General features: G+C 45.6%; 1 protein-coding gene across 4 annotated transcripts in view; it reads left to right on the forward strand.

Moving 5' to 3' along the window:
* CHD6 (chromodomain helicase DNA binding protein 6) overlaps positions 1-17,003 on the forward strand; it is a 199,453-nt gene that overhangs the window by 178,455 nt on the left and 3,995 nt on the right. The window contains exons 31-37 of one of the 4 annotated variants that reach the window (XM_069496135.1): positions 590-2,158; positions 5,789-5,940; positions 6,349-6,555; positions 7,480-7,932; positions 9,595-9,786; positions 10,783-10,902; positions 15,736-15,855. In XM_069496135.1, coding sequence (XP_069352236.1) covers positions 590-2,158; positions 5,789-5,940; positions 6,349-6,555; positions 7,480-7,932; positions 9,595-9,786; positions 10,783-10,902; positions 15,736-15,855 — 2,813 coding nt within the window. Of the gene's footprint in view, positions 1-589; positions 2,159-5,788; positions 5,941-6,348; positions 6,556-7,479; positions 7,933-9,594; positions 9,787-10,782; positions 10,903-13,415; positions 13,463-15,735; positions 15,856-17,003 lie in introns of those variants that run through there. The other 3 variants (XM_069496138.1, XM_069496136.1, XM_069496137.1) reach the window with 3 other exon arrangements.

A 17,003-nucleotide genomic window follows, 5' to 3' on the forward strand; every position in this document is an offset into this window, starting at 1 on the left:
AGCTAAAATAAACTTTGATCCTATCCAGGGTGAGTTCAGGGCTGATGACAACATGCACAGACATTCCAACCTTTTTCCCTCTGCCTCCATGTGTCATGGTTAAAGTGTTTTCATTCAGGCCAGGGAGCTGGCTATGTTGGAAAGATCTGGACCTCAGAGTCACATTGACAAGACATGGATTTAAATCCACATTCTGCCATCTTGAGCAAGGTAGCTTATCTGAGCCTATTTCCTCATCCTTGAAACAGGCATGATGATGGTAAATGGTAGGATTTTTGTGAGAACTAAATAACATATGAGGAGCCTAGTAGAGACGCTACATAGTATATGCTTATTTATAGGGAACTGATATTATTTCAGGACTGGAGCTTTCATGCTCTTCTTTCACCCTCCCTGGGTGTGTTCTTATCTCATAAAAACATTGGATTCTCTTTAGCTTCCCATTTTAGCAAGGGCCCACACACCTAAAACTGCCATGCTGAGGAGCCAGGGAGTTAAACTACAAGACCAAATATGCAGGGGCTCAGGTGGCAGGGAGTGTCCAAGGGCCACCTTAAGTGATAGGCTCTGTGTTTCCCTTTCTGTCCAGGTCCCCCAGATGCCACCATCTACATTGAACCCATCACTGAGGAACGGGCTGCAAGAACTCTGTACCGCATTGAACTGTTACGGAAGGTCCGAGAGCAAGTGCTCAAGTGTCCTCAGCTGCATGAACGCCTCCAGCTGTGCAGGCCCAGCCTCTACCTCCCAGTCTGGTGGGAGTGTGGGAAGCATGATCGAGACCTGCTCATTGGCACCGCCAAACACGGGCTGAACCGCACTGATTGTTACATCATGAACGACCCTCAGCTGTCCTTCCTGGATGCCTACAGAAACTACGCCCAGCATAAAAGATCTGACACTCAGGCACCAGGAAGTCTCTGTTGCCTTTACCAAACCAACTCTAAATTATATGAATCTCTTACATATACTCAAATGAATAGGACTTCAGAGTCCCTTGAAAATGAACCTGAGAATCTAGTGAAAATAGAAAGCAGAGATGATCATCTCAGTCTGCCTGATGTGACTTGTGAAAATTTGATTTCTAAAGTTCAGGATGTCATTTCCATCAACCGTGATGAAAGTCTGCTGCCCGAGTCCTTGGAGAGTGTGATGTATGGTAAGAAGGGGCTCAGCCAAGAACCAGACTCTTTCCAGGAGAGCCCAAGTACCAGTACGGAATCCAGAAGCGATGCTGCTGCCATCTCGGCAAGCCAAGATGAGAATTGCCAGCCTGGTGGCCAAGAGGTAGAAGTAGCGTCAGCCTCCTCTTTTTTGAGTAGCTTAGAAGCTAGAGTAGCTGAAGTGAATATTAAAAATGGAAAACATCTGTTGATGTCTACTTCAGAGGAAGAAGAGTTCTGCTGCAATGTGGCAGGGCCAAGACCTGACAGCATCGGGCCGCTGGAAACCAAGTGCTTAGCTTCCCCTTCCTTGGATCCAGGAGGCGAAAGTGGGTTTGTAGATATGTACAATCTTAGTGTCTGTGACTCCAAAAGAAACCTGTCAGCAGATCAGCAATTAATTGATTTATTAGAAAACAAAAGCTTAGAAAGCACATTGATTTTGAGTCAGAACCACAGTGATGAGGAGGAGGAAGAGGAAGAAAATGAGGAGGAAAACTTAGCTGTAGCAACAGGCATGAGGGAAAGGCCAGAGGTATTGCATCTCACCGAGCCCACTACTAACATCTCAAGGGAAAAGAGCCGAGGCTTCCATGTAAATGCAACCAAGAAAGGAAGCCTGGAGGTGGTAAACCAGACTCCTGGGCCTCAGAGCACTTTCCCTCCCTCAGCCTGTCAGTGTCACTGTAAACACATGGAAAGGTGGACACGTGGCCTCGAGAATGATGAATTTGAAATGGACAAACCCGAGGCTTATAAACCAGACCTGTACAAAAGCAAAACCAATAATATCACCGTGGAGGGGGAGCCCACCGCTCCTCCGTCGGAGCCGTTCAAAGTGAAGCATGAGCTTTTGAAAGAACCTTGGAAAGAAAGTGCAGAGGGGAGAAAAGGTTTCCCCACATTTCTTCTTGAAGGAAGTGAGCTCAAATCAGAAGACATGGATTTTGAGAATAAAGATGATTATGATAGAGATGGAAACTGCCAGATTCCAGGTACAGTATGTAGGGTCTTGTGGTGTTCTAGATAAACCAGTTCTCACATGACAGGGAGTTTGGGGAGAGGGGTGTTCAGTAGTTTTACAGCTTCTGAAACAGACCTACCTACCCTCACCATGTGTTTAAAGCCAAAGATCACAAGCCTTGGTATGAAGATGAGACAGAGTAGCTTATTTATTAACTGTGGTCATTCTAGAAGACTGAGGATGATTGTAGACAATCTCGGCACCTTTGCTACATCAGCCATGTGATCTGGGCAGGGGCTCGTGTGCCTTTATACAGTAGACGATAAGTATGGCATCAAGGGGAAATAGTTTGTTCTTCCACTAGATAAGGTACTTCGAAATGGTTAAAGTAGAACAGTCTTCAGGATCCTGCAATTTAACATAGGTGCAGTTACTTTTTTCAGAACTCAACAAAATACATATAAATTTGATATCTCTTAAGGTGAGCAAAAATAAAGCTCCATTTGTCAAGTCATCATCAAACCCTGTGGTTTAATGTCATTACATTTGGTTTAGATTCCTTTCAGTAACTCAAAAGAAACAGAAATAACAAAGTTTACAACAACAAAAAAAAGTAGGTTTGATCTTTTTAAATAGGGAAATCTTAGACAAGGGTTTAAATTAGAAGGAATTTCAAAATGTTAATAAAAGAGTCTAGGTGACCCTGCGATTCTTTTTGCCTTGCAAGAATATATATACAATGATTAGGGATCCTGACCAACAGCAACTAATGAGTTTTAACTGTTGTTTTTATTTTTTTAGATCCAAGAGGGCATATTAGTGTAAACAAAAATAGTTCCATTTGTTATTGTCAAAAGAAAACCAAAGAACAATCTGTTCATGCCTGGTCCACTGCTGGGTGTGGTACTCAGGGGTGTGGACGGGCACAGCCTCTCCTTTCTGGGGCAGTGATTTTATGTTAAAGAGGGAAAGAGAGAGGAGCTAAGCCAAGCTCCCTTGAGTTATCTAGCTTCTTTTTATTTTTAAACTTCTCCCTTCTTGGTTTTAGTCATTGTGATTATTGACTATCTTGGGAAGGGTTCTAAACCCAAATGAAATTTACACACTAGCTAAGATAAGGACCAAGAAGCTGACTTGAAAGTAGCTTGCGAGATTGCAAAGATGTGGAAACAACCCAAGTGCCCATTGATACATGAGTGGATTAATAAAACGTGGTATATGTATACCGTGGAGTACTACTCAGCTATAAGAAACAATGGTGATATAGCACCTCTTGTATTTTCCTGGATAGAGCTGGAACCCATTCTACTAAGTGAAGTATCCCAAGAATGGAAAAATAAGCACCACATGTACTCTCCATCAAATTGGTTTCACTGATCATCTAAGAGCACATTTGGGAATAACATTAATCGGGTGTCGGGCAAATGTTGGAGGGGGGAATGGGTGTTTACATACATAATGAGCGTGATGCACACAGTCTAGGGGATGGACACGCTTGAATCTCTGATTTGGGGTGCGGGGGGAGGCAAAGGCAATATATGTAACCTAAACTTTTGTACCCCCATAATATGCCGAAATAAAAATAAAAATAAAGTAGCTTGCCAGGTGTAGTGGCTCATGCCTGCAGTCCTAGCATTTTGGGAGGCTGAGGCAGGAGGATTCATTGAGGCCAGGGGTTCAAGACCAACCTGGGCCACACAGTAAGATCCCGTCTCTACTAAATATAGAAAAAATTAGCCGAGCATGGTGGTACATGACTGTAGTCCCAGCTACTCAGGAGGCTGCGGACAGGAGGATCACTTGAGCCCAGGAGTTTGAGGTTACAGTGAGCTATGATCCCACCACTACACTCTATTCCAGGCAACAGAGCAAGACCCTGTCTCAGAAAAAGAAAAAAACAAATAAGAAAGTAGCTTAATACAATAGTAGCCCCAGCCAACCCAGAAGGAGCCAGTCATGCCCAATCCACCTCACTCCAGGCCGCAAAGGATCACTATCATGTGTTGAATCATAAAACCCCACATTGCTTTTTGAACACTATTGTAGGGAAATCACCAAATAATAAGTTCTTGGAAACCCAGATAGTCAAATGAGTTCAGGATAAAGGTAAGCATGGTTTAGAGGAGAAGAAATGTTCCTGAATGGATGTCCTTTTGTGGCAGTGCCAGCCTTGCTATGTGAGGATGGAGGCAGCAGTGGCCCTGATAAGCTTTAGTGAGCATTGTGCATATGCGTGGGTGGGAGTCTCTTGCACAGATGCTTTTAGAAGTGCTTTTGCAGACCTTGAGAGGGATCCTCCACGTATACGAGGTATGGGATGGGTGGGCAGGGAGGATTAGCCCTGCTTTCGAGACTATAAATCTGCCCTCCTAAAGGAGCAGTAATTAACTGATACACTGGTCAGGACCAGCCCCCAGGTGTCCTGGCTTTTTTTCCAGGATTTTCTCTCACACATCATTTTGCTTTTTCTTAAAACTCCTCTGTTTAAAACCTCTCAGTGGTACTCCCCGTTGAATCTAGAATAAAATCCAATTTTTTATCATGGCCTACAGGACTCAGCACGATCTAGATGATTTCTACCCCTCCAGCCTCATCGGGTACTTTGTTCCTGGCCAGCATTTAGTTCCTCGCATGTCCAGAATGCCCTTCCCATTGCCTCCTCCCCTTCGTGGGTGCTCCCTCCTCCGAGGGGCTCTCTCTACTCCAGCCTACCTGAGCAGGGCTGCCCTGCTATTACCTATCATGGCACCTTGTTTCTTTCCCTTTATGGCATTTAGCAAGGCTTATAATTTTAGTTATTCCTTTATTGGTACTGCTTTCTTTGCTATCTTCCCGTATGAGAGTATAAGAACCTTGAGGGCCAGGGCCACATCTATCTTGTTTATCCTGAGTCCGCTGAACCTAGCAAGGTCCTGCTCATGATAAGAGGTCTCTGTAGCTCCCTACGAGACTTTTTGCATGTTCAAAAGTGAAATTTTCACATTTCTGAGGATAGATATTCTTTGTCAGTTCACCGAGAAAGAAGTCCACAGTTTTTCCTGCCTTGGGCATTTCACTATCATCTGTTCACTCCTTGCTATTACTAGGAAGATCCACTTCACATTGATACTAAACTTTCACCGTTACTGAGGCTTGAAAGAATGAGTTGCATTTCTATTTCTTTCCATCAATGAAGTAATTGAAATGTTCTAAATTTCTTTGCATCTTTTTTTTAATGAATCAAATCTACTTTTCCTTTGTTAAAAGTTTCATCCTTCCTCATTAATATCACCCTCTTGTTGTTACATCTTATATTTTATAGTCTGTCTCGAGTGTATCAAAATATAAGCAACTTTCCTTTCTCCACTATACTAAATAGAAACCCTCTTTGTGGTCATTCATCTCCTCTTACTCTTGGATACGTGAGAAAAATCTTTCTCTTTTCTTTTTTGTTATTGGGGTGTGAGTGCAGACTCATACTAGAGGACTTGCCTTGATAGCCCCAGAGCAGGGTTTGCTTTTATGGTTCTCCTAGAAATAGAAGGTATGGTATTAATAATTAGTATTCAATTGAAAATAAATCAGCACATTTATTTTGTGAGCTAATTATGAGCTAATTAAAAAAGCGAAAAGGAAAGACAGATTGGATGTCCTGATTTCTCAGACTACTACCTCTTCCCAGATTATCCAGGGAAATACTCTGAAGAGGAGAGCAAGAGCTCGACATCGGGCATCGCTGGAGACATTGGGGATGACCTACAGGAGGCTCGGGCTCCCACCATCGCCCAACTCCTGCAGGAGAAAACCCTCTATTCCTTCTCTGAATGGCCAAAGGTACACCCAGAGCTTACGTTTTCCCTCTAAAGCATTCTCAGCTTTGAATCCTTTATTTTAAACCTTTTAGAGTGTTTCTGAGCAACAGACCCAGAAAAATGTTTACTGTCTTTTAAAGGTATTAGTTATGTAACATTTGAACATTAAAGATCTATGCCCTTGACTAATTAGACCATAAGGTGAAAGTATCAAGTTGTTCTCATATTTATAGCACTATGGCTTTAAGGCTTTAATTTTCATTTTCCAAACTGTGAATTTTATTTTAAGGCCTATAAAGTGAGCATGTGTGAATGTGCTCTTTTCTAATGAGCTCCTTCTGGTGAGAAAACTTAACTCTTGATCTCGGGGGACTTTGTAAATTGGGATAACTTGGTACTTATTCCTCAGAGCTGTTGTCCTTTTTTCTAGGATCGTGTGATAATTAACCGCCTAGATAACATCTGCCATGTAGTGTTAAAAGGAAAGTGGCCCTCCAGCCAGCAGTACGAGCCCTTGGGCACACTGCCCACCCCAGTACTAACCAGCAATGCTGGTTCTCGGAGCAGCCTCTCAGAGCCAGAAGCAGCAGAGCACACCTTCAGCAATGGCACGGCACTGGCGGCCCAGATCCAGAAGGTGAGGCTGTAAGAATGACGCTAACCACAAAACAAAGAAGGGGGGGCACTTTCCACTTCTCAGTTGAGAAGATTTGCTGAATGGTTAGGTGGTTTTGTTAAGCCATTAGTGTTAACTGAGGAATTTAGACTTTATCCTGCAGGCAGTGGAGACCTAGTAAAAGTTTTGGAGCGGGAAAATGCATGATGAGAGCAGGGTTTTGCAGTCCAACTGGAGTGGTATGCAGAGCAGGAAACTGAGGAACAGAGAAGGTTCTAGACACTAGGTTAGTGGTAGGGTGGATACAAAGAAAGGGGGGACTTGGCAAAGATGACTCCGTGACTAATATATAAGGAAAGGGAGGCATGACTGGATCCATGTGTTCAGCCGTTGTCGAGCTGAGAAAACAATGGTGGCCAATAGAAATTAGGGAAATCAAGGCAGAAGTGAGCGTTTTGGTGGGAAGTGGCGGGTTTTATTGAGATACATTTTTAGCCGCTGGTTCTTACTCTGGACTGCATGTTGGGGAGGGGGACCTTGAAAAGCTAATGATTCTGATTTAATTGGTCTGAGCTATGGCCTGGGTATTGGGAGTTTTTTAAATTTCCCAGGTGATTCTGAGGTATAGGTGAGATTGAGAATCTCTCAGTTATATTTTGCAACTCCCAAGTGTAGTTCCTGGACTAGTAGCTTTAGTAGCACCTGGAAACCTATTAAAAATGCAGACTCTCGGGCTCTTTCTCAGGCCCACTGCAGTAGAATCTGCATTTTAATAAGCTGTCCAGGTGATTTGGTATGAAAGTTTGAGGAGGCTCGAATTGGAAGAACTTCCAAAAAGATGATTGGAAATAATACAAGGCCCCGGGAAATCAGTCCTAGAGATGGAGCTGGCATTCAGCCACCAAAGTGGCGTTCACACCTCTCTTGCCACTTGTGTGTTCACAGGAGAGTTTCTTAGCTCCAGTATTCACAAAGGAGGAACAGAAGCACAGACGTCCCTATGAGTTTGAGGTGGAGAGGGATGCAAAGGCTCGCAGCCTGGAGCAGTTCTCTGCTGCCCATGGGCACCCCCCCATCGTCCTCAATGGCTGGCATGGGGAGTCAGCTATGGACCTCTCCTGCTCGTCAGAGGGGTCCCCAGGAGCCACATCCCCTTTCCCAGTGGGCACCAGCACCCCTAAGATTGGGGCTATTGGTTCACTTCAAGGAGCCCTTGGCATGGATTTGTCCGGAATTCTACAAGCTGGCCTGATCCATCCAGTGACTGGACAGATTGTCAATGGAAGCCTTAGAAGAGATGATGCGGCCACAAGGAGGCGGAGGGGGAGGCGGAAACATGTTGAAGGAGGGATGGATCTCATCTTCCTGAAGGAGCAGACACTTCAGGCAGGAATCTTGGTGGGTATATGGGGCTGTTAAGTAAGAACATTGATCTTTCTATGCTGAGAAACAAATCCTTCCTCATCAGACACAGAATATTTTGGTTTATGGAACTTTTATCCCTATTTCAGTTGTCCTGCTTTGTTTTCTCTCATTAGAAGATACCCTCCATCTTTTCTAGAAATAGTAGTTACTAACCCATTAAAATGACCCTGAATCTGCATACAACCTGGAGGAATGAGCCAGGAGGTCTCGCCATTTCAAATAGAAACAACCCACCCCACATCGTTTCAGAAGAGCCACTGGGGATTGTACAGGCAGAGCAGGGTGGCAGGGTTGAGTGTGCAGCAGCATTTCTCCGGGGTAGTGAGGCTGTCCCGGGTCTGGGGGAGCGGGGGAGGGGGAGAAGGAACAGGAGTTGGTGCTGCCTGAATGTTGATCCTGCTCTGTTGCCTGACATCCTGGGCGACATGAGGCCTGCGCGGAGCCACGCCTGGCTCCTCCGTGAAGTGTGGTGGCAGCGCCTACACAGAGATCATGCAAAGGCAGTAAGGAGATCACTGTAAACAGCAGCACAGGTCAGAAACTGTATACCCGTATCCCCTTTAGACTGTTTAATGCTTAATGTTGTATTTTGGTTTTTCCCATTTATTGGATTTTGAGCTCCAAAACAGGAATCACATTTTGTCTTCTTGTTTTAAAAGGAATAATAGCTAGTATTTATTGAGTGCCTACTGTGTGCCACACTGTTCAAGGTTTTATATGATTATCCTGTTTGCTCCTACAACAACCCTGTGAAGATAGATTTTATTAGTATTCCCATTTTATAGATGAGGAAACTGAAGCTTTCAAGCAGTAAATAATTTGCCCAAGATTATCCAGCTAGTAAGTGGCAGAGCAGGAAACCAAACCAAAAGACCTTGTTCTCTAGATGCTGAGAGCTTTACTACTAAGTCATATTGTTTGGGATATGCCTTCCTCTTAGACTTCCTATGTAATTTGGGGAACTGAAGTGACAAGTTCTTTCCTTGCCCAAACCTGCAAGCTTTTAAGAAATTTGTTATGTTTTTTTAGAAGTGCAAATCCATGGTTTCTCTGTAATGATCATAGAATTCTGATGAAATGACTGAAAGAAAAATTTTTTCTCCTTGGCTTTAGAGTACTTTTTAAAATTGTTTATGCAGACACTTGTTTAGCACTGACATTGTATTTTATCAGCAGACCCCACCATAGGCATTGGTAATACAGAGCTGAGTAAGACAGGCACTCAAACTCTAGAGGATGAGTAGATGAGTCACTTGCAGCGTGGCATCTTCTGTTACATGAGAGAGCTGTGACCACAGTGCTGTGGGGACAGGAGCTGCAGTGGCCAATATCGCCTGGGACAGTGGGTGGTGGTGACAAAGGAGAAACACCAAATCCCAGCAGTCGGGATGGGGTTAAAGTCTGCTAAGTAGACAAGGTGGTGGGGAGCAGTCAGGTGGAGGGATTGCACAACACGTGCACGAGCTCGTGGCCAGGTCAGTAGAGTGTGCAGAATTCTCATTCAGGCACCTCAGCTGAGTAATGTTAGGGTGGAAGTAGATGGAAGGATTCAAGGAACACCTTATGTGTTTTCTTTGTAGAAAGTAGTTTTTATTTTGTCATGACTAACTACACATACTTGTTTCCTTCATCCAGGAAGTCCACGAAGACCCAGGGCAGGCCATCTTGAGCACCACACACCCGGAAGGGCCAGGGCCTGCTACCTCGGCCCCCGAGCCAGCTGCAGCAGCCGGCAGCCAAGCTGAGAAAGCCATTCCCAGCAAGAGTCTGCTTGACTGGCTGAGGCAGCAGGCTGACTACTCCTTAGAAGTTCCCAGCTTTGGGGCAGTAAGTGTTTGTTGTTGATCACTTTTTACTTCCTGCTGACTTGTTGCTATTTTTGATAAAAGCATGCTGAGGGAAACCAGGAAGTTGGGAGCTGTTTGAGAGAAATCTGTGCAACTGAGAACAGTATTTTAAAGTCTTTTTTGTTTTTAAGTTTAAATTTTTAGTTAAATTCTCCGGCAATAGAAAGGACAGCCATGTCAAAACACTGTGCCAGAAAGTAGACGTGCAAGATCTTAAAGGACAGAACTTGCCTAAGTTCTGCAAAATTTTTGCCTGTTTGTGCAAAAATTGCCACACAATACCATAAGCTCACAGGGAAATCTTTAGGTTGCATAAACTCTGCCACTTGATGAAAAGTAAGTTAATACATGACTACGTTTGGTGATCGCAGGGATGGGCATTCTTAGTTTTACAGCTGTTGCTTTGGGACATTTCCTTCAAGTCATCTCACTGCCTTTGACCTAAATCCTTCAGATTAGAAATTTTTAGGAGAGGGCACCTGATATCTTTTCTTGGGTTTTCTTTTCTCACTTGCTCATCTACCCCACCACCATCTTTGTCCTGGGGACACCTAATTACTAAGAAGATATGTAGGTAGCAAGTGCACAGGAAAAGGAGAACACATTCACAGATGCACAGCCTCCAAAGACAGAACCAGCCAGGCACGTAGCAGTGGAGGGAGAATCAGAGAAAATGATAAAGAGGAGGTGGCTAGGGATTCGCCATGTCCTGGGAACCTGGCCAATAGCTCAGGTGTCCTAGTCTGCAGGGCTGGGGCCCACGCAGCACGTTTTCCAGCTGAATGCAGGAACACTGGTGCTTCCAGGAGAGGAAGCCTAGAGAGCCAGGTGGCTATTTTCTTCAGCCTAACCTGGCCAGGTCCTGTGCAGAGGACCATTAATGAGAAAAATAGCAAAACCAGCTGCGAAGCACCACCCTTATCAGAAGAATCTATGACAGAATGTTTTATAATTTTGGTCTCCATTTGCCTCCTAGAATTTTTCAGACAAACCAAAGCAGAGGAGGCCACGCTGTAAAGAACCTGGAAAATTAGATATCAGCTCTCTGAGTGGGGAAGAAGGGGTTCCTGCCGTCCCCAAGGAGCCAGAACTGAGGGTAAGGAAGAGGGCTGTGAGCATGGAGCCAGGGGGAGTGTCCCGGGTGAGCCACACCTCGCACAGTTGAGAGAAAGCCCCCAGCTGGGTGACACCGTTCAAGAGGACAAGAAGCCCGCACAGGAAGTTGATAAATACTGAGAAGGGGTGCTGTGGCATTTTTACATGCAGTGAGACTCCCAGTGGTCATGTGTTTTCGACCTTTACCTCCAAAATTATTTGTTAAACCATTCCCAAAGCTTTTATTTTTTTTCCTATTTATAGTTACAAGAGAAAAGAAACCTTAGCCCTCATCAGGAGTCTATTTCCAGTGTTTAACAAACCTCATTATTGGAAGTTTTCATTTCCTAAGCTAAGTTTTTCTGGCTACCATTTAAGACATTTCTTCCTAGGGTAGCCTCCCTGGCAATGAGAAACAGCTGACTCTGACCACTGCCCTTTTCCTATTATAGAATCATGAGACCGGAAGGGACTTCAAAGGCATCTGCAGAATACTTCGAGTATAACGAATCTGAGTTAATTATAGTTTACAGATGAGCACAAATTTGGACTAGAAAAGTCATAACCTCTAGGGGGCAGTAATAACATTCCAACTTGAATATGTGTTGAGCTTGGGCAAATTATACATAAGTGTGCTCTTAACCACCTACGAGTGCATTCTGTCCGAACAGGGAGCATCTGAAGATCCTCTCAGGGACATTTGCTCTTCCCGGGTTGTTCCATAAACTCAAGCTTTCCTGAATACCTTCTGGTTAAGTATTCTGCCCAGCCACATCTTTCCTTGAGTAGGAATTCCCTTCTTGGTGGGATTGCCTGAATGTGATTTCTTTTTTTTTTTTGCTCTGAAAGACTGCCCAGCCTAGTTTTCCTCCTCGTGCAGAAAGAAGCTAGTACTTAATGTTCTCAGGGAACTCCTTACAGAGTTTGTCACCTCAATTATCGCTCATTTAGCAGCTCCACAAACGATGGCCATCCTCACCCCCATCCACTACCACAGCCCCTTGGAGGGGACCTGGGCCCTAGGTAGTTTGTCATGTTGGAAAAGCTGCCCTTTTTCTTCTCTCTTGCGTTAGTCCCAGAAAATGTCTCTTCCACCCTTTTTTTAGACCTGCTTGTACAATACAAGGCGGTTCAGCTTCTGTTTTATCCCATCTGTCTCCTCACCCCATCACCGCCTCCCACCTTCTCCTTTTGTCTCAGCACACAGTGTCTCAACAAGGGAAGCCCTCTAGTTCTTGCTTTGTTGTAGTCTGAGCTCTTGCTTTAGAGACTTATCAAAGAAACCACGTGGTTTCCCCCTTGGCTTTCTCATTTCTTTCTTCATTCTAACAATTTCCCTCATGTTCCCTGGAAATTAATGTCCACCCTTCCCCTGCAGACATTGACCCCTTGCCAGAAAACCCATTTCTAAGCTGTTCTTGCAAGCCAGCCTCTTCCCAGAGATGCATTTCCCTACTTTGTTAAATAAACACACTCTCTGCCTTGAGGGCTCTTTTCCTACAGTAAGGAAAGAACAGGAAGCACTTGGGCGCCTGGTCAGGGCTGCTCAGCCTCCCAACAGGGGTGGCTGGTGTGTCTCCCACACCTCCTCCTGGGATGCTGGCCTTCGAGGGTGTACTGTACCCTTTTTCTTTCCCATCCTCTCAGTCCGTTCAGGCTGCCATAACAGAATACCACAGACTGGGGGAGTGGGGGCGGGGAGATTATAAACAACATAAATTTACTTCTCACAGCTCTGGAGACTAGAAAGCCCAAGATCAAGGCACCAGCAGATTCAGTGTCTGGGGAGGGCCTGTTCTGCATAGACAGCTGACTTCTCGCTATGTCCTCACATGGAGAACGGGAGGACCAAGCTCTTACAAGGTCACTAATACTATTCATAAAGGCTCAGCCCCCATGACCTAATCACCCCCCAAAACCCCACATCCTATTATCATCACCTTAGGGGTAAGATTTCAACATATCAATTTGAGGGGACATAAACATCCAGTCCATAGCAGGAACCCTACCCTTTCTTTTAGAAATAGATTAAAAATCCCACAAGGCATTCTTCCTTTCTTCCTTTGAGCTCACAAGGCCCTTCTGCTGTATGTGTTGTGGTTTGGCTGGGCACAGTTCACCAACTTAGCCTAACACAGGCTGCACATAAGGCCATAGGATTCAACTTTAGAATGCCCAGTACACAGTGGTTGCTCATTAAATATATGTATATACATACATAATATAGCTTATATGTGTAAGTTATATATGTACATATTTGTTTCACATATGCATGTATAGTTTTTTGTTTTTTGCTCAGCCAAACAATTTGACAGTAAATTGTAGACATGACGCATCACTCCTAAGTACTTTAGTGTGCGTCTCATAAGAACATTTTCCTACGTAATTATTGCCATTATCACACATGCATGTTAATAGTATCTAATATCTAGTCCATATTCAGATTCTATAAATGGTCCCAAATATGTCTTTCAGCGTTGATTTTTGTTCTGTTTTATTTTGTTTTGGTTTTAGGATTTGTAAATGAGGAGCCACACATTACATTTGGTATTAGGTCTCTTTTTACCCAGTGAATATCTGTTGGATAAACCTACTTAACCTTCCTGGGAGGAGAAAGGAAGCTGTGGTCACCACCTTCTCTAAACTCCACCCAAGAGTTAAGTTTTAGAGTTGCTCTGCCAGGGTTTTCTAGGAGTAAAATAAATAATCAAAAAGAAAAAAAATAAATAAAAAATAAATAAATAAAAGTTTTAGAGTTGCGATAACTGCTACCATGTATTGACGAGGATATTCTTCTTGGGCTGGAATGCCCACATAATCAGCTAGATAAGCAGATTTGCCTACAGTGTTGCCTGAACACAAGGAGTCTCATTTCCTTGCTTCCTTTGCCTTCTCCCCAGCCTGCCTCTGGAAGAGGAAGCAAATTTGCTCCCAGGGTATAATTACCAGGAGGGAGAGCTGCCAAAGCCCGCCATGGCCGCTGTGTGTGGTCGCCAAGCTGCCGGGAGGGGCACCTTCCTGGGGTGGGCAGCAGCTGGTGGTTGGAGCAACTCTCCTCCACAGGAAGTGGTTAAAGCCAACTTCCTGTGCCAGCATTCCTCTTGCTCTGCTGTAGGTGACAAACTCTTCTCTTCACCTCCGGGGCCTTTCTGCTTCTGTTCTCTGGATCCAAAGGGAAAAGAAGGCCGGCTGAGAACACTCCTGGTTCTCAGCAAGGGCAGGGAAAGGATGCTTTTTGACATCCAGGTGCCTGAGGAGTGCTACTTAAGCTTAGTGGGCAGGGCCAAGGAGGCCAGAAGTCCTGTTGGGGGTGTAGGCTGGTCCTAGATGCCCTGACAAGGGACTCAAAATAAAGCATGTTAAAGGAGTTTTGATTTATAGCAGATTGCTTGAAAGTAAGAAGAAGGCATTATTTATCAAGCTCTGAGCTTGTTTTCTTCCCAATAGAAAGACTTCTGAGATGGAACATGCCCCTCTCAGTGGAGAATTATGGGGGAGAGTTAGGGAACATTTGTGGGTATGGAGGAAAAAGACACTCCCCAGCAACCTTTCCCTGGCTCTCGGCTGTGGGTGGGCTGCAGGAAGAGGGCTTGGAGAGGCCTGCGGTTGAGTTATGGTCGAGTTGTGGTTACCCTGGTCAGGCCCTGGGCCAGGTGGCATGCCAGTGAGAGCCCGAGACGGCTCAGTGTAGACAGAGTGACAGGCCCAGAATGAGGTGATTCGCACTGATGAGCTCAAGACAGGCTGGTGAGAAATTATCCTTTTAGCCTGGCCCCAATAAATAGGAACCAGCCAGGAATTACTCCCCAAGTGACCGTCCCCAGAGCGAGTGGGCAGTTGCTCAATACACTCCAGGACAAACCAGCCTAGCAAATTGCAAGTGGCTGGTCCTGTTGGGAAGGAAGGAGGGAGGGGTGTGGTGTGGTGTAGAAAGAGCCCTGGGCAGGGAGCTGCAGGGCCTGGATTCTCACTTGCTCTGTTCCTAACCAACTGTGCCCCCGGGGAGATCCCTGCCCCTCTCTTTGTGAAAAGGAAGGGGTCCAGACATGGCAGGTTCAGGGGTTTCTTACAGCTCTGTGATACTATTAACAAACCAAGGCTTTTTGAGAAGAATTTTTTCCACAAAGTTGCCATCATAAAGCTTTTCATCTATGATGAACTGGTTTTTCTTGAATATTCTTGGGAAGGTGAAGGACAGGTATGAGACTTCAAAAAAATAACTATTTCTGGGGTCTGGGAAACATTCATATGCACATGATTAGTTGATATAATGCTGATGGAGCCGTTAGTTTAGTACCTGACACGTGGTCAGTGCTGCTTTCACGGTAGCTGGCATTTCTTCTGCGGCTCGTCCTGGTCTCGCCACCGCCTGCATTGCCGCCTGGAACTGCCAGTCCCCTCGCTCGGCACCCCCACCACCATGGGGCCTGGCGCAGCCCAGCTGCTGCTCACTGTGAGGCCCACCTCACACGCGCCCCCACAGCTCGTAAGAACCTGAAACCACCTAACCCTGCGACTGCCCCTTATGTGAGAATCTGGTGGGTTTTCTAAGGGTTTTGCTTTTTTAATAGTTGTGGGAGAAGAGAGGTGATGAAACCAGTAGGAAATGCCACCCATGCGCTTAGATATCCTTAGCTTCCCTGACTTCTTTCTCCACATTCTCTCGGGCTCCGTGCCTTCCTAAGAGGGGTTTTCCAGTGTCTCTTACTGAGACCTGCATCTCCATTCTTGCCCCAAGACTGCACTCTGTTGAATGCAGCCGGCTCCCTGGCTGTGGGCTGGCGGGGCTGCTGCTTGTCAGGTCCCACTCCCCACTCACTCCAGACTCTTGCAGGAAGGGAAGGCATTTCCACAGAGGACAGTTCTGAAAGGGCAACAGATGCAGCTCACAGAGACGTGCCAGCAACTCTCCCACCTCGTGTCTCCGTGTAGGCGCCACGTTCCAGCCCTCATGGTAACCTGTGTCCTCAGTGGGATTCAGTGATACAAGATGCCTTGAGGCCATTCTGAACGCCTTGGCCTCCCCATTGCTGTGATCAGAGGGAAGGGGGTGAAATAACTCCGGCTTTGTATCGGGAACCGTAAGAAGGAGACGCCTGGGCGGTGGAGGCCCCTTCCCTCCAGTGTGGCTTGGAAAGGGCAGCTGATGGCCCAGCACCAACAGGGAAGGGCTTTTTCTTCATACAGTACTTCTCCTCTGTAGGAGAAAACGCTGAGACTGCTGAACAGCACGAGTAAAATGTGTCCTTTTTAAATACCGTGGACGTGTATTACTTGATAAGCTAACTAATGATAGTGAAGGGTGGAGGGCAATAGAGAAAGGTATGCAGTTATCTAGGAAACCGGGGATTGCAGACACTGAGTCCTAAGAGAAATTACTCCCTTTCTGTGGGGAAAACATTTCTTTCTTTATATAGGGATGATTCACATCTTTGAAACAAATTCAGAGATAGATACGTCATAATTGCAGTGGTTTGTTTACCTGTATGCAGCTAGGCAGACACTCCAGAGAGCGGGTACACAGCACGTCTGCATGGTCCTGCAGAGCTCCCAGGCCGCGTTCTCAGAGGAAGGAGCGTGCGTGGCTGCAGCATGTGCTTTCCTCCCCACGAGCTGGCTCCTGCTCGCTGATGATGCTACCAGAGCAATCTGCTTCCTCTGTGTGGCTTTCATCCTGATGGGTGACGGGAAGGTGTCCGGTGCACAAGGCCAGATGACTTGTGTGCAGTGCTGTTGGCAGCCCAGGCCCTGTCACCCTGCAGTCCATGCGGGGCAGAAGTGCTTTACTGTGGAGCTCTTTGCCAATCAAGAAACTTGGGCTTAGTGTGATAGTGCTCACCTATAGTCCCAGCTCTCAGGAGGCTGAGGCAGGAGGATGGCTTGAGCCCAAAAAGAAAATTGTAAGTTAAACCTCCAAATAGACGAAAAATAGATGGTTTCCCTTAAGGGAAACCAGAATGTCAGTTATTTTGGTGGCAGTTCCTCTAGAGTGTCCTTCATTTCTTCAGCAAATGTGTACACACCCCATTACATTCAAAGGTCGCCCTCCAGGAGTTTCAGGATCCAGAGGGGAGTAGGGCACACACAGTGAACAAGTAGTGC

This window comes from Eulemur rufifrons, chromosome 20 (assembly GCF_041146395.1).
Source record: "Eulemur rufifrons isolate Redbay chromosome 20, OSU_ERuf_1, whole genome shotgun sequence".
NCBI lineage: Eukaryota > Metazoa > Chordata > Mammalia > Primates > Lemuridae > Eulemur > Eulemur rufifrons.